The sequence below is a fragment of the Piliocolobus tephrosceles genome, chromosome 10 (genome assembly GCF_002776525.5).
Source record: "Piliocolobus tephrosceles isolate RC106 chromosome 10, ASM277652v3, whole genome shotgun sequence".
Lineage (NCBI taxonomy): Eukaryota > Metazoa > Chordata > Mammalia > Primates > Cercopithecidae > Piliocolobus > Piliocolobus tephrosceles.
In genome coordinates, this window is record NC_045443.1 from 130,125,575 (window position 1) to 130,147,240 (window position 21,666).

General features: G+C 63.1%; 1 protein-coding gene across 1 annotated transcript in view; it reads left to right on the forward strand.

Annotated features, from left to right (window-relative positions):
- FBRSL1 (fibrosin like 1) overlaps positions 1 to 21,666 on the forward strand; it is a 107,175-nt gene that overhangs the window by 75,952 nt on the left and 9,557 nt on the right. The window contains exons 6-14 of the mRNA XM_026449525.1: positions 13,921 to 13,966; positions 16,203 to 16,476; positions 16,570 to 16,775; positions 17,538 to 17,755; positions 18,525 to 18,581; positions 18,781 to 18,876; positions 20,357 to 20,425; positions 20,585 to 20,614; positions 20,757 to 20,828. Of these exons, the coding sequence (XP_026305310.1) occupies positions 13,921 to 13,966; positions 16,203 to 16,476; positions 16,570 to 16,775; positions 17,538 to 17,755; positions 18,525 to 18,581; positions 18,781 to 18,876; positions 20,357 to 20,425; positions 20,585 to 20,614; positions 20,757 to 20,828 (1,068 nt within the window). The remainder of the gene's footprint in view (positions 1 to 13,920; positions 13,967 to 16,202; positions 16,477 to 16,569; positions 16,776 to 17,537; positions 17,756 to 18,524; positions 18,582 to 18,780; positions 18,877 to 20,356; positions 20,426 to 20,584; positions 20,615 to 20,756; positions 20,829 to 21,666) is intronic.

Consider the following 21,666-nt stretch of genomic DNA (forward strand, 5'->3'; position numbering starts at 1 on the left):
AGGCCCCTGCCATGGGCACTCACCCCGCAGTTGCTCGGCCTCCGCAGGGTCCTGGGAAGTTTCCAGTGTGTGGACTACGCCTTTGTTATATCCGGCTGCCAGCAGGCCAGGCAGGCACCTTCTGAGGAAGGGTTGCTGCATGTATCTGCGGCTCACGGAGGCCTTCCTCTATGTGTGACTCACACCCACCCACCCCAGCCCACTCCTGGGAGCACCGTTCCGGGGACTTTGGAGGCCCATCCGTCCTTCCCTAGGGACGGAAGTGCAGGGAGCGGCGTCCCTGGCACTACCGTCTCTGGTGAACTTGGGCCAGGACTCCCTTTGCTGGACATAGACCCACACCAGGTGACCATGGGGTGACCTCACAGGGTGTGCGGGGTTCTGAAGCCGCCACCCTCCTGCCTGAGCCCTGCACTTTGACCCGGGGCTGCTGAGCCCAGCAGGGCCTAGAGAGGGTTGGCTCCGTGGGGCGTGGGGGCCTTGGGTGGTTGGGTCCCCGAGACAGGCTGTCTGTGCTCTCTGTATGGCAGGCTGCAGGGCCCGGCTTGCCTGGGTCCCACGTGGTAGAACTCGGCGTTTGTGGGGGGCCTGCTGGGGGCAGGAAGGGGTGGCGCCCCACCCTGAGCTGGTATCCATGCTTCACTGGAGCCAGGCTGAGGGCATGGGCAGAAGGTGCCTGTCTGTCCCTTTGAGGACCGAGATCATCACCACCACAGAGCGAGCACCCGGGTCCTCAGATCAAAGGCCCAACAGCCAGCGAGGCTCCTGCACCGGTCCCAGCAGAAGCGGGGCCTGGCTGAGGCAGTGACATCACAGACTCGGGGCAACGCGGGCAGAAGGGGGTCTCAGCGTCCCACAGCTGCTGTGACAAGTCCCCGTAAACACAGTCACCCAGAACGGCACAAGCTGGTGGCAGCGGCGGAGCTGGAGGTCCAGGGCGGGTCTCACCAGGCTGAAGTCAAGGTACCGACCTCAGGGGAACTGGTTTCCTGCTTCTCCCAGCCTCAGAGGCCCCACTTGGCTGTACCTGGGCACCTGCTCCGCTCCACGGGCCTGGCCTCGCTCACGGGGCTCCAAGAACAGAGCCTGGATTGTCCTGAGGGCCCTGTGGTGTCCCCGTCGGGGCAAAGGAAGATTTAGGTTGCGCTGGAAGCCCAGAAGTCCAGAGAAGGGGCTCAGAGCCATCAGTCACCACGGGGCACCTCAGGGGTCCCACAAACACCACAGCGGGCGTCAGACCCTGAAGCATCGGGAAGGGCCTCGCCGCCTTGGGAGGGGTCAGCAATTAGCAGAGGACCCTGGGCAGTGGCAGGGAGCAGTGACGGGCCCCCATTCAGGCCCTCACCCCTGGCACGTGGAGGAGGTGCTGCCCTGCCTCAGAAGCCTCGAGGGCAACCCACACCCTCAGGAGGCCCAGCTGGGGGCGTCATTGCAGGGCACCAGCAGAAACTGGGGTCCGAAAACAGCGGCCCAGAGTGGATTTGGAACAGACGAGGGTGTCACAGAAAGGATGTTTCATAAGGTGGGTTTTGATTAGTATGTTTAAATAAATGTAATTTAATTGATGTTAAACATGCATCTTAATGCTTTTCTAAAATGTGCAATTGGGCCAGTTGCGGTGGCTCACACCTGTAATCCCAGCACTTCAGGAGGCTGAGGCGGGTAGATCACTTGAAGTCAGGAATTCGAGACCAGCCTTGCCCACATGGCAAACCCCATCTCTACTAAAAATACAAAAATTAGCCAGGTGTGGTGGCGGGTGCCTGTACTCCCAGCACTTTGGGAGGCCGAGGTGGGCGGATCACCTGAGGCCAGGAGTTTAAGACCAGCCTGGCCAACAAGGCAAAACCCCGTCTCTACAAAAAATACAATATCAGCTGGGTGTGGTGGTGTGTGCCTGTAGTCTCAGCTACTCGGGAGGCTGAGGAGGGAGGGTCACCTAACCCAAGAGGTCAAGGCTGCAGTGAGCTGAGATCGTGCCATTGCACTCCAGCCTGAGTGACAAAGTGAGACTCTGTCTCCAAAAAATTGAAAAATAAAATGTGCTGTTGGAACTGTATCTCGAAACCGGAAACCAAATTCTGGAGACAAGCTTGTGTGGCCTTTGGCCCCATCCTGCCCCCTGCTGGGGGCGACCTCCACCGCAGACCTTCTGAGCCCTGGTTTCCTGCCGGTAAAATCGAGTAGCGAGTAGTGCCGGCCCGGGCCTCTGTGGGGATGGCCGAATTCGATGTGTTTGGGGGAGGTACGCGTTTCCTGTGATTTAATATTTAACAAATGTTAAACCTGCACTGTGCACAGCTCTGCTCGGTTGGGAATGCAGCCGTGGTGTATCTCCGGAGGGGGTCACGGCTTTCCCTGGCAGGCAGCCTGGGGCCGTGGTGTCCCGTGGCCTTCATGGTAGCCGCCCCACCTGAGCGTGAGTGTGGGGGCCACACCCACAAATCCGGCATCATGGTGTCAGTTTCGCGCTCCCTCCAGAGGCCCCAGAGGAGGATCCTTCCTGCCTCTTCCCACTCCTGGTGACCCCAGCATCCCTGGCTGGTAGCTGCATTACTTCTGTCTCCGCCCCTGTGCGTCCTCACGGGCCCCTCCTCTGTGTGTGTTTTTGTGTCTCTTCTCCTCAAAATGATGCCAGTGCTCGGATTTAGGTTCACCTGGATAACCTGGGACAGCCCCATCTGAGGATGAGGATGGGTGGGGGCTTGGGGCCTGCAGGTGGCCCCACCTTTCTCCCCGAGGGCACTCGTGCCTGTGTACCAGCCGGCAGGGCCGGTTGTGGCCTCAGGGTTCGGGAAGGCGCTGCCATTCAGGGCCTCGGCACAGCATCCCTGGGCTCTTCCCCCAGCCCCTGGGATCCTCTCTGCTCAGAGGCTTTCCCTGGTTTCTGCGTTTCCGCGAAGTTCCGAAGTTCCGGCGCCTTCTGCCCTTTCCCCAGGAGATGAAATTTTCCGGGATTTGCATTTCCAGGCTGGCAGCCTCTGAGCATCTCTATAGGTGATTCTGGCTTTTGCTTTTTTCCCGACATTCTGGATGGAGATGGCGAATGCACGGTTCTCCGGGCTCCCCATGAAACCGCCCTCGGGCCTGGGGAGCCTGGCCTACCCCTCACCCATGCGCCACAGCCCTGCTCAGAGAGCGCACACCTCTGTGGCAGGCAGAACTGCAGAGTCATTCCATGGCAAAGCCACACTGCTAGCATGGCCATGGCCTGCGATAGCAGGCGCAGGCCTAGGCCCAACCCCCCCAGTCCGGAGCCTGCTAGGCGTGTCTGAGTGTTCATCCTGTGGGACGCCCGTCTCCAGGCCTTCCTGCTGCCCCCCACCACCCACCCCTGTCCTGTGGGACGCCCCTCTCCAGGCCTTCCTGCTGCCCCCCACCCCTGTCCTCGGACCTGGCGGCATCGTGGTCACTGGGCCACACAGCCCAATTCAAGGATATGTTCCCCGCAGAGTGGCAGCCTTGAGGAAGCAGTCTTGTGGTCTCCCAGCCCCGGCACTCAGCTAACCATGGCCAATTGGAGGCTGGGTGCCCCCCAGGGCAGTTCCCAGGGTGATCCAGTGTCCCGGGGGGGCTGGGGCAGCATGGCTGAGAGGACCCTATGTGCCCTGCACTCCCTGGTAATGGTCGGGGTCCCCAGCACCTTCCCATGATGACCCCCCCCCCCGACCCTCTGCCGGTGCATAACAATGACAGACACAGTTACAGTGTTGGTTGCTGAACCGTAAGCTCTGGATAAATGTGCCTCTGAACACCACCATCAAGTCCCTAAGTGGATTATGTATATTTGGCCTGGAAGCCTGATGTTTAATATCAGCGTGCTCTCCGGTGAATGCCTTTCTTTCTCCAGATAATCTATTCCCACTCTGCTTCCTTCTAGACTTCTAACCTCGTTACATCTTTCATATCAGAGCTACTCTCCTTTCTAAACAAAACACAGACTTGCCCCCGGTTCTCAGGGTCTAGTTTCACTCCCAAACTGGGGCGCAGGGCTGTGGGGCAGGGCTCGAGACTGGGTTTTCGACCCCGTTGACCCAGGTCAGGATCTCTACCTGTTCCTGGACAGTCAGTGCTGAAGGCAGCCTCAGGACTGAGGTTGGAAAGTGGGGTTGGAAGCCTCGTTTGTGGGAGGAAGATGGCTTCTCCTGTGATTGGAGTGGTGAGGTCCCAAGAGAGAAGCTGGCCACATTGAGACTGTGGCCGTAGCCCAATTGGAGCTGGTCAATTGCTGCCCCGCAATTCCTTCCTGATCCCCCAACTTCCTGGACCCCGGGCCCCTGTGCTCTACATCCGGAGAAGGAGCCGATGGCAGCACAGCTTCTCAGGGCTGAGGATACACTGGCCCCATCTATGCAGGGACCCCAGAGCAGGGCCCGGGGATGGCATCCCTCCCAGGGCCAGGCATGCAGGAAGGGGCTGAGCTAGAGTTGTGCCTGAGTCTGTCTTCTCTCCTCCCCTCCCGCTGCCCGTTCCCTCTCTGTGGGCCTCGCCATCCAGACTCCCGATGGACAGAAATGACCTGGACACAGGGCCCCTCCATGGCCTTTGTCCTCATGGTCCCTCCTGGCTGGCTTTGCTCAGGCCAGTACCCTGGGCCTGACCCTAACCCTGACATCTCCCTGAGGGCTCCACGCATCTCAAATGGAACAGCCCCATCCCCATCTCAGGAGTGGCCCACCACCTTCCTAGAGGAGTGTCCCTGCTGAGCCATGAGCTCTGCAGCCAGCCTGCCTCTGCCATAGACCAGCCATGCCAGCAGCACGTCTGTTTGCTCGTCAGTGAGACAAGTGGTGACCTGTCCAAGTCCTGAGAGTATAGGCTTCAGGGCCCTGTGGCTTGCGGCACGCAGTACATCTGGAAGTGCACAAGTGCATGCCGTTTTCATGGCAGGAAACAGCAGGACTTTGGGGGCCACTTGTTGCTAAAGGGAATACGTATATTTGCTTAAACAGTTCAAATAGAACCTGAGGGCTGGAACTCCCTGGCTGAGGCCGACCTTGGCGATTCCTTCTATACCGTTGGAGGTGTAAAGGCGCAGAAAGTGCTGGTCCAGCTTGCAGAGGGCTCCATCGAACCCGTGTGGGAGCCGCTCCCGCGGTTTGAATGGCTGCAGGTTCCCCCATGGATGGCCCTGCCTGGGCCAGGCTTCCAAGCCCAGAAATAGAAACGTGGCCCCAGCTCCCACCTCATTCCTGAAACCTGTGCCCAAGTCCTCTGTCCCTGGCCCGACCAGAGCCGGCCTCCTTGTGTGCCCCCAGCCACGCAGCAGCTTGGAGGGACCCGACCTTAAACACTTCCCAACTGCGGGGTCCAGAGTTGTGCCCTGGGATGGAAGGTCCCGCCCCGGGTGTCTGGGTCGGCCTGGCGCACATAAGCAGCCTTTGCAGGAAGGCGTGGCTGGGTCTGGATCCGAATTCAAGCGCCCTACCCTAAGGGAGAGCCAGGTGCTTCCTGTCCCTCCCGGGGGGGTTCAGGGCGGTGGTCTTGGGGGGTGCGCTGTGCGGCCGTTTGCAGCTACAGCAGCTGCTTGGAGCCGTCTCCGACTTTACACCCCCGTTTCACAGAGGGAGAAACTGAGGCCCAGGGAGGGCGGGACTTGCAGCGGGTGGTTGGGGGGAGGGCTCCTCTCCTAAGGTGCCAGCTCTCCACAGTGGCAATGAGGTCGCTCTTTTTTCCTTTTATTGAGACTGGGTATTGCTTTGTTACCCAGGCTGGAGTGCAGTGGTGCAATCTCGGCTCACTGCAGTCTCCACCTCGCGGACTCAATTGATCCTCTCACCTCAGCCTCCCGAGTAGCGGGGGCCACAGTCGCGCGCCGCCACCTCTGGCTAATTTTTTATTTTGTAGAGGGGGGGGGGTCTCCCTATGTTGGTCAGGCTGGTCTCGAACTCCTGGGCTCAAGTGATCCGCCCACGTCGGCCTCCCAAAGTGCTGGGGTTACAGGCGCCCGCCACCGCGCCTGGCTGTCGCCCTTTCTGACTCAGTTTCCCCTTCTGGGAGCGGGGTGGCAGCTGTCCACAACTTTTTGTTGTGAGGACCGGAGGAGCGGCGCCCACACAGCGCTTAGTGCGGCCAGCGCTGCGCGCGCTTCCCCGGGTGGCCGCGATCGGAGGCAGCGCGTTCGGACCCCGGGCCGGTGGCGGGCGCGGGTAGATCGGCGCCTCGGGGCTGGATTAGTCGGGTCTGCCCGCGCCCCGCCCCCGCCCCGCCCGCGCTCCCGCCTCCCGCGCGCCCAGCTCCGCGCCCGCCGCCTCGGGTCCCGCGCCGCGCCCGACGTCCGCCCGGGGGCCGAGAGCGCACCGAGTGCCGCCCAGAGCGCGCAGAGCCGGCGCGGCGGACATGCGCGTCCCCGGCCCGAGCTTCGGCTGAGCAGGGCACGCGGGGAGAGGGGTCGCCTGGACGGGCCGGGGCCACCCGGGGGCCGCGCTCCACGCCCGTTTCCATGCACCCGGGTTCCGGCCCCCGGACTAGTGGCGACCGCCTGGGGCGCCGGCGAGGTGAGTGCGCGCTGCGGACTCCGGAGAGGGATCGGGACTTTGGGGGACAGGAGAGAGGGAGCGACCGCCCCCCAGAAGAGCGGGACGCCCGAGATCCCCGGGCCTTCTGCCCACCCCGCCTCTCCCGGAGCCGAGCGCGGAGACCGCGTCCTCCCGGGGGCGCACGTGGCGGCTGGCGGACAGGGGTGCGGCGCGGCCGAGGGTCCCAGGCCCGGGTCGGGCACCCGGGATCCGGCGGTGGAGGCGGGGCCGAGCGTTGTGGGGGGCGCGTGCCTTTGTCTGCGCCCCGGTGCGGAATCGGCCACCCGGGTTCCCGGCGCCGCGCTCACCTGCCCGGAGTTGGAGTTCTTTGTCTGGGGCGGGGCGCGGCTAGCCCAGGCTGCGCCGCGTGTCTGGCCGAGGCTGCTCCGTGGGTCGGGTCCTAGCAGACAAAGCGCGCCCTGACCTCCGCCCGCCACCAGGATTGTGCACCTCGCGGGGGCCGAGGCTCGCCCGGGCGTCCCCCCTGCTTCTCCGCAGGGACCCTGAGCCTGCGGGCCCGGAGTCCTCCCACCTGTACCCCGGGCTGGAGTGAGCCCCTTCCCTCCACCCCACGCGGGCTCAGCGCCGGGATAGGAGGCGAAGGCGGCTGCTCGCGCTTGGGTCACGTTCCTGCAGATCATGGCTGGGAAGTTAACGCGGATCTGGTGGCCCCTGGGGCTGCCACCCCCGTTAGGTCAGCTGGCCAGCGCCAGAAGCCCTGTCCTGGAAGGGAAAGAGCTGAGGGACCGCGTGGGAGAACGAGCCCCAGAAGGTGCAGCTCCTGTGTGTGGTCTAGGAAGGGGCTGGAGCCTGGGCCAGGCCCCCAGAGGGCCGGCCCCTGGTCTGCTCTCAGCCCTCCGGAATGGGCGTGGCTGCACCTGGCCAGGTATCCGGGTTCTCACTGTGAGGTGGAGGCCAGCTGCGCTCCGGGTCTCTGCTAGGGCCGAGGACCCCTGGCGCACCCATGCTCAACTTCCCCGAGCAAACTTGTCTGCTAAGTGTAGGGCCCACTGTGGTGTGACCAGCGTGGGTGCTGGACGGCCCCAGTCGCGCGGCCCGTGCGGAGGACCCTCCCCTCCCCTGCAGCCCTCTTGGCTTTGCTGGTGTCTGGGGCGCCCCCTTGTGGCTCTGGGGAGCTTGTGCTTGAGCCTGGGACGTGGAGCGGAATCCACTAGAGTGTTTGAGTCCCAGTGAGGGGAACAGCAGCAGAGCCCCCGACAGGGCTCCAGCCTGTGGTTACTCTAGAGATGAGGGCCGGCTTTGGGGACTGTGCTTTGGTGTCTGCCTTTTGGGTTGGCCGTCAAACTGCAGGCCGAGCTGGCCTTTCCTCCCTCTGCCCACCTGGTAGGCCTCAGCACCCGCCTCCTTCCTGGCCCCTGGAGATTCCTGGCAGCGTGGTGGGGCCTGCCGCCCCAACCACGGGGGGGCAGTTAACAGGTGGGCCACCTGGTGAAGAGGCCACTCAAACCCGGGACACCAGCCAAGAAGAGGGCCCGTGTGGGTGCCAGAGACGGGGCAGCCCCTCAGATGAGTGTCCGGAAGGCCTCCCAGGAGGATGGTGCAGGCCCAGGCGAGACCCCAGGGGGCTGTGGCAGGCCTCGGCGTTCAGTGCCTGGTTTCTGGCTGGCGTGGAGCAGCACTGGGGTGCATCATCCCCATCCTTGCTGTGTGAGGGGCCCAGATTTGGGGGCCTGGCCCAAGGGAGCGGTTGGTGCTGTCACTGCTGGGGATGGGCACGGCCAAGGAAGTGCCAAGCCCTTTCTGAGGGGCCCCAAGCCCCCTGGAGGCCCAAAGGCTGGTCTGGACTCCTCCCTGCCCACCTGCGCAGACCCCTTCACTGTTCCTCCTATTTCTCTCGAGTCCTTCCCGTTTCTGATGCTGGATGGTCACTGCGCAGCCTGGGTCACCAGCAATGGCTGGATGGGGCAGGGAGGTGGAGGCAAACCCCATGGGAGCCACACTTCTGGGGGATGATGTTGAGGCGAGCAGAGGGGAGAAAGGCACACGCCCCAACCTCCGGGCCCCCGACTTCCTAGGGGTGAGAGGTTTCTGTCGTTCTTTCTTTGTAACAAGCCAGGATTCGAGGGGTGGTGGCTGCAAGGCTGGGGAAGGGAGAGGGTCATCGGGGCCCTGGGCTGGGGCTGGGAGGGTCCCTGCGTGGGGTGCCGGGATCTCCTAGCTTCCATCTGACCCAGCCCCTGCATGGTTGAGCTGGGTCTGAGCCGCGGCCCCCTCCTCTCAGAAGCACGTTCTACTTCACTGCCTGGGGTTGGTGGCTGGGGACATTGGACACAGAGTTGGTGTTTCACCCAGCAGGAGGCTGGGCTGCAGGACCCCCGCCACTGCCGGACCTCAGCAGGTGGATGGACCCCTCACCCCCCCAGGAACTGCACAGGGCGAGTAGGCCATGTAGCGTCAGTGCCAGGAGCTCCGCATCCCCGCACAGCAGCTGTACCGCAGCCCTTTAACACATGCACATGCGGGGCCCAACCACTGCCCCCTTCCAAGGGGCCCACCTTCCTCCCGTGCAGGGGCCTTTTGGGCGCGTGTGGGTGTGGCAGGCCCTGTTTGGCTCTTGCCATCTCACAGGCATGGACCCGCTGGTCTCTGTGGTGTGGGCTCTTGTGATATGACTAGGAAGAGCTTCCCATTCCAGCAACGTGGAATCCACACCTGGTCTTCTCTGATACATTGATGGTTTTTCACTTTTATGTCTGTGATCTGTCTGGAATTATTTCGAGAAGGGGGTGAAACAGGAGCTTGCTCTGAAGGACCTACGCCACGCCTGGCCCCCACAGCCTGCACCCCACGCCTGGCCCCCGGAGCCTGCACCCCACGCCTGGTCCCCGCAGCCTGCACCCCACGCCTGGCCCCCACAGCTTGCAGCCCACGCCTGGTCCCCGCAGCCTGCACCCCACGCCTGGTCCCCGCAGCCTGTATGCCACGCCTGGTCCCCGCACCCTGCACCCCACTCCTGGCTCCCACAGCCTGCAGCCTGCACCCCACTCCTGGCCCCCCTAGCCTGCACGCCACACCCGGTCCCCACACCCTGTACCCCATGCCTGGCCCCCACAGCCTGCACCCCATCTGGGGCTCCTCATTCTGCTCTGTGGTTCTCCGTCCGTCCCGGCATCCGTGGGAACTTTGGGGCTTCTCATCCCACTCTTGGATCTCCGTCCGTCTGTCCGTGCGTCCCGGCATCGTGTCGCGTCGTTTCGTTGGTTTCCAGTGCTGTCATTTACTGGTGGTAAAATGCACCTATTTATTTCTGCGGTAAAGGCAGCTATTTTCAGTGTGCGGTTTGCTTTTTGACATATACCTACGACTGTACACCCACCACCGTCGCCCCTGAACCCCCGAGCTCCTGTCCACCCCCAGCACCCTTCTGGCTGCTGTGGCTGGGGCTGCGCTCACGGTCACGTGGCTGCGTGCTCTTTGTGGTCTGGCTTTAGCTCCTGTGATGTTTCTGAGGCTCACGGAGCATGTGCCAACAGCTCCTCCATGTGCATGTGTGGCTGAGGCAGGCGCTGTCTCGCCACACACTCACCGTTGACCTGTCTGCCAGTTGCTGAACACGGGTGTCCCTGCCCTCTGGACAGCTGGGCTTGGCCTCACCCCATCCCCACATCAGGCCCCAGTGGACCCTGAGCCACCTCCTCTCCGCCCTGGACAGCAGTGCAGCTCCCTTGGCTGGGCCGTGCGGGATTCAGGGGAAGCAGCTTCCGTAGTAAGGACCTAGTAATGCATGTGTTCCAGACACCTGCTTGGGATTTTGATGGGAGTGATGGGAAACGTGCGCTGTGGCATGGGGACAGCAGGCCTCTTCCCAACGCCCAGTGCCCCCCTGGGCTGGCTCAAGCCCTGTCGAGCTTCCTGGCTCTGGGAGGGCCCCTGCCCTCGCCTTCCAAGTTTTTTTTTTTCTTTTGAGATGGAGTTTCGCTCTGTCACCCAGGCTGGAGTGCAGTGGCGCAATCTTGGTTCACTGCAAGCTCCGCCTCCCGGGTTCACGCCATTCTCCTGCCTCAGCCTCCCAAGTAGCTGGGACTACAGGCACCCACCACCACACCCGCTAGTTTTTTGTATTTTTAGTAGAGATGGGGTTTCACCATGTTAGCCACGATGGTCTCGATCTCCTGACCTTGTGATCTGCCCGCCTCAGCCTTCCAAAGTGCTGGGATTACAGGTGTGAGCCACCGCATCTGGCTGCCCTCCCAGATTTTAGCAAGTTAGAGAGCTGTGGGTCTTGTGCACTTTTCACCAGCCAGCTTCCTAAATCCCTTTTTATTGTTTTAACCCTAAGAGTCACAGATCATGTTACAGATCGGGGACAGACAAGCATAGAGCCCCCGTCTCCCAGCACCCAGCCTCCGAGTCAGATGCTCCCCATGACCTGGTCTCTCACAGCCGTGCTTGCTCGGCAAGCCTGGCTGGCCCCTCCCTGGTAGCGAAAGCTGTTTATTTTATTACCTTTGTCATTGTTACATTTCAATTACACAAGTATTACCAGAAAGCAGTCTCCTCTGTAAAAACTTAAAATAGGAGGGTTTAAGCCAAGTCTCTTGTGCCCCCCACCCCAACCATCCCAAGAGCGGACTGCTCTCTCCTGGTGGACACGAGCTCGAGACCCGTTCTACAGTTTCACCAACATGGACGTCGACACTCGCGCACCTACGTACACATGTGATGCTCATGGGCACAAACATCTATGCACACACTGCCACCCAGGTACACACGTACCCGAGTGCGCCCATGTACACGTACCCAAGAGTGCGCTCACGTACACGTACCTGAGAGTATATGCCCACGTACACGTACCCGAGAGTGTGCCAACATACACGTACCCGAGAGTGAGTGTGCCCACATACACGTACCCGAGAGCGAGTGCGCCCACACACGCGCCCCCGAGTGCCCACGTACACGTACCCGAGAGCGTGCTCACGTACACATACCTGAGTGCGCCCACCTACACGTACCCGAGAGTGAGTGTGCCCACGTACCCGAGAGTGCCCACGTACACGTACCCGAGTGCCCACGTACACGTACCCAAGAGTGAGTGTGCCCACATACACGTACCCGAGTGTGCCCATCTACATGTACCCAAGAGTGCGCTCACGTACACGTACCCAAGAGTGTGCCCATGTACACATACCCGAGAGTGCCCACATACACGTACCCGAGAGCGTGCTCACATACACGTACCCGAGTGCGCCCACCTATACGTACCCAAGAGTGCACTCACGTACACATACCCGAGAGTGAGTGTGCCCACGTACACGTACCCGAGTGTGTATATGCCCAAGTGTGTGTACGTGCCCAAGCACAGGCACATTGTCCAGATACCACATAACACTTCTTTGCAGTTGCTTCCTCCACACACGGAGCGTCCCTGATCTCTCCAGGGTGCACACTGCAGGGTGGGTGAACGTCAAAAGCCGTGCAGTGCGAGAAGCCAGTCACAGCAGGTCCGTGTCTCCTGACAGCATTCACATGGAAGTTCAGAAAGAACAGCTCTGCAGAGACAAAGATTTGTGGTTTCCCAGGGTTGGCGTGAGGGTTATGGGTCAGGGTTTCTTTTTGGGGTGATGACAATGTTCTGTAATTGACCATGGTGACAGGTACATCACTGTGAACATACTAAACGCCAGTGAATTGTAAGCGTTAGACGGTGAGCTGGATGGTATGTGAATTACATCTCAAGTCTTTAGTCCATGTGGGCTGCTCTGGCCCAGTACCCCAGCAGGTGCCTTGTCCACAACAGACATGCACAGCTCACAGTGCTGGAGGCCGCAAGTAGGTCAAGGCATGGCAGAGTCCCTGTGAGGGCTTCCTGGTTCACTGAGCGTGCCTTCCCGCTGCGTCCTCAATGGTGGAAGGGGCTAGGCCGCTCTCTGGGGCCCTTTATAAGGCACTGATCCCGTTCGTGAGGCTCCATCCACACTCAATACCTCATGACCTCACCACCCTCCACATCCTGATCCCATCATCCCATCACCTGGGGGGTGAGTTCAACGTGTGAATTCCAGCTGTACAGAAATGTTCAGTCCACAACTCAATGAAGCTGTCTAATCAAAACAAAAACAAAAAAGAAGAAACTAGGGGGGATATATCTATTTAAGGTCATTCTTTTTTTTTTTTTTTTTGAGCCGGGGTCCCGCTCTGTCACCCAGGCTGGAGTGCAGTGGCCGGATCTCAGCTCACTGCAAGTTCCGCCTCCCGGGTTCACACCATTCTCCTGCCTCAGCCTCCCGAGTAGCTGGGACTACAGGCGCCCACCACCTCGCCCAGCTAGTTTTTTTTATTTTTTTAGTAGAGACGGGGTTTCACCATGTTAGCCAGGATGGTCTCGATCTCCTGACCTCGTGATCCGCCCGTCTCGGCCTCCCAAAGTGCTGGGATTACAGGCTTGAGCCACCGTGCCCGGCCAAGATCATTCTTAACCAAGCTCATTCCTGAAAACTGCTGTGAAGTCCCCTAGAGCGTGGGACTCTCCGTCCACCCCTCCCTATCAGTAGCCACAGGCCCATGCTCTCGCCCTGACAGGCCCACGCTCTTGCCACCCGCTTGTGGCGGGTGGTTGGGTGAGTTTCTCTGAAAGAGACGGAGGAGTGGGGCTGCGCAATTTCTGTGATTGACCCTCTGAGAGACTCCCCCACGTGGCCCAGGACACTCAGCTGCCTCTGAACAACACTGGGCACCAGGCCTGGAGCTCGGCCAGCCTGGGAGCATAGTGTGGTGTCCATGGGTGCTGGGAGCTCGGCCGGCCCCAGGCACGTAGCGCGGTGTCCTATGGGTGCTGGGAGCTCAAATGGCCCCAGGTACGTAGCGCAGTGTCCTGTGGGTGCTGGGCACCAGGCCTGGAGCTCAGCCAGCCCGGGAGCATAGCGAGGTGTCCTGCGGCCTGGTGGACCCAGATGTCCAGCCTGGTCGGTATCCTGGTTCTCTCACTTTTGCCAAGGCGCCTGTGCTGGGCCGTGGTTGGGAACAGGACGTGTGTTCTGGGGTTCTCCATCATCCACCTCTGGCCTGACGGGTGGGGGCCCAAACAGCTCCTGGTGCTGGTTCTCCTGGGAGGGATGCAGATTTGCCAAATGCCAGTGCTCCTCCAGGGCATGCCAGCAGCAGCCTTGGTTCCTGATCCCCCCTCAAACCCCATCTTCACTCAGACCCCCTCTAGGAAGCTGCTCTGAGCAGAGAGGGGCCCGTGTGCCCCTGGCGTGAGCACATGTACACACGTGTGGAGCTCAGGACTAAGCGCGTTCACCTCGTACATGGGGCATCCACAAGGGCACATCCTGCCTGGCTCTGCTGGAAACCCACCCAGACTTGTGTGTGGGCATCGGGCGCAGGGTCCACGAGGATGAGGACCACCCTGACTGCCCCTGACCCCCTTCTCTCTCTCTAGGCATCCGTGGGCTCCGAGAAGCTCTTTGCCCCAGGAACCGATAAAGGTAAGTGGGTCCCCCTCAGCTCAGCTCCTGGGCCTCTGAAGGGACATGGTGCGCCCTGCATCTTGGTGGCAGGACATCCCCCTGAAGTCTGGGGAGAGATGGCCTTGGGGCCTGGGGTGCAGAACTGGGTCGAACTAGGGTGCTGGGATTGCTGGGAAGCCCCCAGGAGCAAGGGAGAGTAGAGGAAGCCACTGAGCCGTAGGCAGGGCCTGGGCTCCGCTCGCAGCAGCGGCTCCCAAGGTGGAACCATTAGGAACGCCTGCTCTCAGGCCCTCCCCAGGCTCGTGGGGTCAGACGCTCGGGACCAGCTGGCACTGGAGGCCCCCCCGCCACAGGCATCACGAGCACCTGTGGCTGCCGAGTGAAAGAGAAACAGGACTCAGACTCACGTCCCTGGCTTTGCAGCCTGCGAGGCCCTGTGGTGCGGTAGAGGGGCCTGGAGAGCCTTTCCAGGCCAGGCCGTGGTACCCTGTGGCCGTGAGCTGTGGGGTGGGGTGTCTACGGTCCAGCAACCCTCTCCAGTGGGGGCAGCCCCAGCGTCTTCTTAGGGCCTCCTCGGTGCTGGGATTCTGGGATTCCCACATCAGGGCCTAGGTGGGCAGCATCTCTGGCAGGACCATGGGGTCTCGGCTCCCGCCTCTCTGGGTTTCCAGCTGGAACCGCCCTGTTGCTGGGGCGGCTTCACCAGGATGTGATTAGACAGGACAGGCCGTGCCAGCGCCGGCAGGGATGGGCCCTACTGCCCTGTAGCAGTCGTGGCCTTCACCTGCCTTCAAGTCGGAAGCCTGTTCACACCAGAGCATCTCAGCAAAGCAGGTGCAGATGGAGTGGTGTCGGAAGGGGTGTGCATGGGACGGACCCCAACAGGAGAGGCAGCTGGCCTTGCAGAGGGAGTGTCACGCAGGGCTGTTGAATACTCAGCTCACTGCCGTGGCTGCTGCTGCTGCATCTGGATGGACAATGTGCCAGTGAGGGCTGGAGGTGCTAGAAGGGCACAGGAGGCCCGCAGCCCAAGCCTCTTTCCATCCTGATCACGGCTCTTACTGTGCGCAGGGCTGGCTTGGAGATGTGGGGGAGAGGAGGAGAGGTCCGGTGGGGCTGACCCAGGGGGCTGGGAAAACTGGTGGAGACAGTGCCGTGGGCTCCCTCTCTCCTGTGTCCTCTGCACAGCCTCTCTGCGGTCACTGGGTGGTGGCTGCTGTGGAAGGCCTGGCCCCAGATGAAGGGTGAAGATGGGGCTGCTTCCTGCTGCCTGTTTTTGCCTGGGAGGAGCTCCCTGAGGCCCCAGCAGACCAGGCTCCATGGTCACATGGAGCAGGGATGGCTGCAGCTGTCCCCGCGGGCCATGGCTCCACCATCCCAAGGCCTCAGGAAGGAAGCAGCGTCTGCCGGGGACAGGAGGCATGTCGCATTTGGAACCTGGTTTTGCTTCTGCGAAACTGGCCCCCGACTGTGACAGCTCCTGATCCCAGGCAACAGGAGCTCCGCTGCATGGACACTGCCCTCTCCTGGCTCCTGGGGACTTGATCCGAGACCTGCCTGCAGGGGCCTCAAATGGAGGGTTTGGGGTGTGCGGGGGTCGGGGGGGCAGGCCCCAGAGGCTCCAGTGGGCCCACAGGACCTGCAGGGGACATGCCTAGATGGGCAGTCACCGGGGGGCAGCCTCCCACCCAGTCCCTGCCCAAGTTTCCGGGAAGTGGTCAAGCCTTCCACCAGGGGGTGTCAGAAAAGGTGGGCGCCAGCTGTGGGCGCTGCTGCTGGGGTGGGATGGACCCGTGTCCTGGGCTGGGGGCACATCGGGGGCGGTGAACACAAGGCATAGGCACACGGGCCCTAGCTCCTGCATTCAAATCCAGCTCCCCTCTTGGGCCAAGTCCTTGATGTATCTTGGTTTTGTCTGTTAAATGAGGTCATAGCAGCCCTTGCCCAGGGACTGACTCCTGCAGGTCCTGTCCTGTCCCTGCATGCACCTTCGGGCAGGTGGGCTACCCACCCCCACCCCCGACCTCCGACCCAGGCCCAGGCTCCCAAGCCAGCTCCCTCCGCTGGGCGGGGCCTGGAGCCCCGGTGAGATCCAGCTGGCTGTGTGGCCTCCGTGACTGCCTCATCTGAAATGGGGGCACAGCAGGAGACCAGATGTGGCCTGGGCACCGGGCATCTTCCTGGGCTCTCTGGGCCACAGGAGGGGCAGGGACGAGGCCCTGCTGGTCTGAACGCAGCCACCCTCTCTCTGCAGGCCCAGCGCTTGAGAAGTCGGAGGCCAAGGCCGGGGCGGTGCCCAAGGTGTCAGGCCTGGAGCGCAGCCGTGAGCTCAGCGCCGAGAGCTTCCTGCCCGCGGCCAGCCCCGCGCCCCACGCCGCGCCCTGCCCGGGGCCCCCGCCCGGCTCCCGCGCCAGCCCCCTGGTGAAGAAGGAGCCCCCTGCCCCGCCCCGCCACACCCCGCAGCCCCGCGGCCTGCTCCCGACACACGTGCCTGCATCCCTGGGCGCCTTCGCGGGCCACGGCCTCAGGTGGGGTCCCCGCGGCGGCGGGGCCCGTGCGGCCTCAGGTTGGGGGGCTCTGCAGGGCCCGGGCTGGCAGGCACTGAGCCCCGTGTCCCGCAGCAGGAGCAGCAGCGCCCCCCTGGGCCTGGGGAAGCACGTGTCGCTGTCGCCTCACGGGCCGGGCCCCCACCTGTCTACCTCACACCTGGCGCTCCGGGCCCAGGCGCAGCACCAGCTCCACGCGGCCATGTTTGCCGCGCCCCCAACACTGCCCCCGCCCCCGGCGCTGCCGGCCAGCAGCCTGGTCCTCCCAGGACACCCGGCCGGTAGGTGTCTCGGCCGCGAGCTCACCCAGGGCAGGGGTAGGGGGTGTGGGGACACAGCCACTGGGGAGGGGCGCACAGCCGGGCCCTCCACCTGCTGCGGGCTCCGCGGATCCTGGGCACCTCTCTGAATGGTGCCTCCAGGTGTGCCTTTCCCCAGGGGTCCCTGCTGGGCCGCGGGCCCTGTGCGTGTGGGGACAGGCAGGACACGTGTGCATGCATGTATAGACGTGTTCACGTTGAGACAGGCCCACGGGCCTCCCCTGCTGGGGCCAGGCCTCCCCCGCAGCCTGCTGGGTCCTGAGCCCTGGGAGGAGGGGACCGCACATCAAGCAGGCGCCATCCCAGTGGAACCCCAACCGCGAAGGCTTCCTCCTCAGCCCCCAGGCGCTGCCTCTGGCTGTGAGTCAGGCTGGCCCAGGCTAGGGATGACCGTGTGTCCCGGGATGGGACCAGGACGCTGGCCTGGGGGTGGCTGGACCCTGGCTCCTGGGGAGGGGCTCACCGTGTTCTCTCTTGCCTCTAGATGCCAGCCTGTCGGTCTCATTCAGCCAGCCAATCATGTATTGCCAGCCTCATTCGGGGATTCTGATTGGTACTTGGTCACAGGCTCCTCTCTTACCTGCACCCCTGGGCCCGCACGTGGCGAGCGGCCACCCCGGCTTGGCCTGCCGACCCCGGGAGTGCCAGGTGACTATCCGCCTCGCCCCACCGGGAGCCCGCGGCCAACGTGCCTCTCTGTCTCTCTCTCTTTTTCTCTTGTAGATCACGAGCTGCTCAGGCAAGAGCTGAACACGCGGTTTCTGGTGCAGAGCGCCGAGCGGCCTGGCGCCTCCCTGGGCCCGGGGGCTCTGCTGCGGGCGGAGTTCCATCAGCACCAGCACACACACCAGCACACGCACCAACACACACACCAGCACCAACACACATTCGCCCCCTTCCCCGCAGGGCTGCCCCCGACGCCGCCCGCCGCACCCCCGCCGGTGCGTAGGCCCGCGTGCTGGCAGGGGGCGGGGGCGGGCGTGGGGCGGGGACACGCAGCAGGCACACGCAGACACACGCTCGCACGCACACCAGCCCAGGAGGAGGTGGGGGGCCGGCGGCACCTCTCTGTCATCCGTCCGTCTGTCCGGTCCCCAGCGTGCCCTCTGGTGTCCCCACCCCAAGCCGTGCCATGAGGTCCCCACTCTGGGCCGTGTTCCTGGACTTAGGCAGGCACCCCGTGCACACGTGCATGGGACACCCTCACACCCGCACTAGATCCCAGTGCCAGGGCTGGAGGCCCAGACAGGCCTGAGGGACACAGGGACCAGGACTCAGTGCCTCCCATGTCCCCCGACCCGGAGGCCCGGTCTGAGCAGGGAGCTGCTGGGGGCTCGAGTCCCCTCCACTCTCTCGAGTTTTATTTGGAAACTGGCCAGTTTGTCAGTTACCGGGTGTGTCCCCAGCGCGGCCCAGCACCCAGGGCTTCATGCCCTGGGCCTCAGCCGGGCACACAGACTGCCCAAGTGACCCCAGTTCCCACCCCATGCAAGGGGAGCCTTAGAATGGACGGGCCGCCCTGGCCTGAGACTGAGTTCAGAGCCGTGGGGCTGGCGCTCTAGAGGAACCTGGGACGGCTGGCCGCAGCCGCCAGCCTCGGGAAGCACAGCGCCGTCCTGTCACTGCCCAGCCCAGCCAGGTGGGCGGGGGCCGGGGCCCAGCGAGGGTGTCGTGTGTGCGGGGCCTCACCTTCCCCTCCTTCCCTTCCAGTTTGACAAGTACGCGCCCAAGCTGGACAGCCCCTACTTCCGACATTCCAGCGTGAGTGTGAGTGTCCCCAAGGGGCCCGGCGCGTGTCGCTGTGCACGCAGGCCCTGGCTACAGGCGGGCAGGTGGGGCTGTGGGTGGATGGGGCCGTACCTCGCCTGGCCTTGCCCCTGCTGCGTTGGTCCCACCTCCTGGTTACAGGCAGAGGCTGAGGTGGGGACTTGGGCCCCGCACTCCATCCGCTCTGCTTCTCTTACAGTTCTTCCCGTCCTTCCCTCCTGCCATCCCGGGACTGCCCAGCCTGCTCCCACACCCCGGCCCCTTCGGCTCCCTGCAGGGTGCTTTTCAGCCCAAGGTACCGCTGCCCCTGGCAGGTGGGGCAGGCACAGTGGGGGGATTTTGGAGGGAGTGCATGACAACCTCCCCAAACTCTCTGCCCACAACCACCCCCACTTCCCTCCCTTTTACCTGTCGTCATCTCGGTGCTGGCATGAGCAGCCCTGGCTAGGGTGGGGGCCCTGCGGTCTGTGTGTGGCCACTGTGGGAGGAGCAGGGGGTCTGACCCGGGGGCAGCCCTGGGAGGTGGTGGGACCGTGCAGAGGGCACACTGTGGAAGCCTCAATGGAGAACATTCTAGTCCTTGGCAGGAGGCCCCAGTGTGGACGGCAGCCTCACAGGCTGTCCACACCACAAGGAACTTGGTTCTCACAGGGCCATCCACACCGCAGGGAACCCAGGCCTTACGGGGCCGCCCGTACCACAGGGGACCCAGGCCTTATGGGACCATCCACACCGCAGGGGACCTGGGCCTTATGGGACCGTCCGCACCTCAGGAGGTTGTCTGCCACCTCAGCCAGGGGAGAGGGAACCCTGTGACCCTCCTCACTGTCCCCGGCCTTGTGCTGTAACCCCACCCTCCACGGAGTGGCACACACCTCAGTCCTGAGGCCTCCTCACCTGTGGGCCTTGGGTTCTGAAGACGGGGCCTGGGCCATTCCCGGTAGCTGCCAAGCCCTTCACCTTGTAGGACCCTTTAGCCCCCAACTCATTGCCCGTAGCTGCCCTGAAGGCCCCAGCACGCCCACCTGGGCTCACCTGGGGCACCACCCACCTCGTGGCGGGCAGACAGCGCTTCCGAGGACCAGGCACCCCTGGGCACCAGAGGGTCTTGGGCCCCCAGACCCCGTGGTTGAGGAATTCAGAGGAATGGAGAAGGGGGGATGCATGTGGTTCACCTGCAGATGTCGAGCAGGGACCCCCAGACTGGGACTCTTGGGGGCACTGCCCTGAGCCCAGACAGCCAGGACACTGAGGCCCTGAGTCTGGGAGGGAAGGAACCTGTCCCGGCCTCACCCTGAGCACAGCTGCGTAGCCCAGAGGGAAGGGGTACTTGAGCCAGTCTGGGCAGGAAAGGAGTGTGGTGTGACGGCCAGTCTTTGCTTTGGGACCTCCCTTTCCCTGGTATCCTTAGTGGGAAACGACCATCTTCCCTTGGCCCATCCAGGCTCACAGCAGCTTCTCCTGGGCTGGAGACTAGGTTGGCACCACTCCCGTCCGGGTGGGGCTGACTCGGCCCTGGCAGCAGGTGGCTCCCGGGGAGGGTCACCCACCTTCTCTGGCAAGAGCACCTTCTTCCCACCTTTGCAGAAACTGGCAGGCTAAAGGTGTGGTGGTCCTGTGAGGGGGGGCAGGCTGCCCCTGGGTAATAGCGTGTGGGGCCCCACAGCAAGGCAAAGCAGGGCACAGGCCCATGCCAGACCCAGGAAGCCCCGAGGTGTCCTCCTGCCCGGGCTGCCCCACGCGCACACAAGCTCTCTCTCTCTTTCTCCCCTCAGACTTCAAACCCCATTGAGGTGGCCCGCCGGGCTGGTGCGGTTCACACACTCCTGCAGAAAGCGCCTGGGGTAGGTGTCAGTGGGCACCCATCCCCACCCCCGTGATGGCCTGCCCTGGCCCGGCCCTGGGTGGGCTGGTGGCCACAGCAAAGGGGCCGTGTCCCCTGCACCCCCAGGACTCGGCCTCCTGAGGGGCCTGGACCTAACACTCCTGTCCTGTCTCCACAGGTGTCTGACCCATACCGGGCGGTGGTCAAGGTGAGTGTGCGTTGGGAAGGCCTGTGGCAGGGAAGACTCTGGTGCCTCTGGGGTGGCCTCGGGGGGCCCGTGACAACAAGAGTCTGCAGAAGACATGGGTGGGGGTGGCGCCAGCCCACTGAGCGCTTCCGTCCTGTCTCAGAAGCCAGGGAGGTGGTGTGCCGTGCACGTGCAGATCGCCTGGCAGATCTACCGCCACCAGCAGAAGATGAAGGTGAGACCGCTTGGGCTGGTGTGGGGCGCTTGTGGACCCCCTGTCTCCAGCCTGGTTGGGCCCTGGAAGGCCAGGCGTGAGGCAAGTGTGTTCCCACGCATGTGCACGGGTGTGATCCTCACGCATGAGCTGCCTCCCCCTTCGTCTGGGCGCTGGGCTCTTACTGTAAGCAGGTCAGCGAGGCCACAAGGCAGTGCTGGGTGCCCGGGTGCTGCAAGGCCCTCCCCTTGGCGAGGCGTGCCAGCTGGGTCATAGGGAGCAGAGCAGGGGCACGGGGTGCCGCACCAGTTCCCCACGTCACTGGGGTGCCTCTAGGGTCCTCTGCCCCGCCCCCTCTCCCTGCAGCGATTGAGTGCCTGCTGTATTCCTCGGTCTTCAGCAGTGACCTAGGTGGACCTGTGCGCTCACAACTGATGTGCAACTGGGAAGGCTGAGGAAGGAGGGCCCCGTGGGCAGCTTGGTGCAGGTCCCATCAGGCTAGGAGCCGTGGGGGCGGGATAGAGTCCTGGGAGGCCAGGACAGTGGGACTGTGGCCTCAACCCCGTGGGACCCTGTGCCTGTTCTGTCCCTGTGCTGTTCTCGATGACACACACGACCTGCGCACACAACTCTTAAAAATCGTTGCGTCCGAAATGCCCTTTGGGAGAGGTATCAGCAGGATGGGACTCAGAGCAGAATGCTGTTTTTTTTTTTTTTTTCTTTTTATTTTGAGACGGAGTCTGGCTCTGTCGCCCAGGCTGGAGTGAGTGGCGCGATCTCGGCTCACTGCAAGCTCCACCTCCCGGGTTCACGCCATTCTCCTGCCTCAGTCTCCTGAGTAGCTGGAACTACAGGCGCC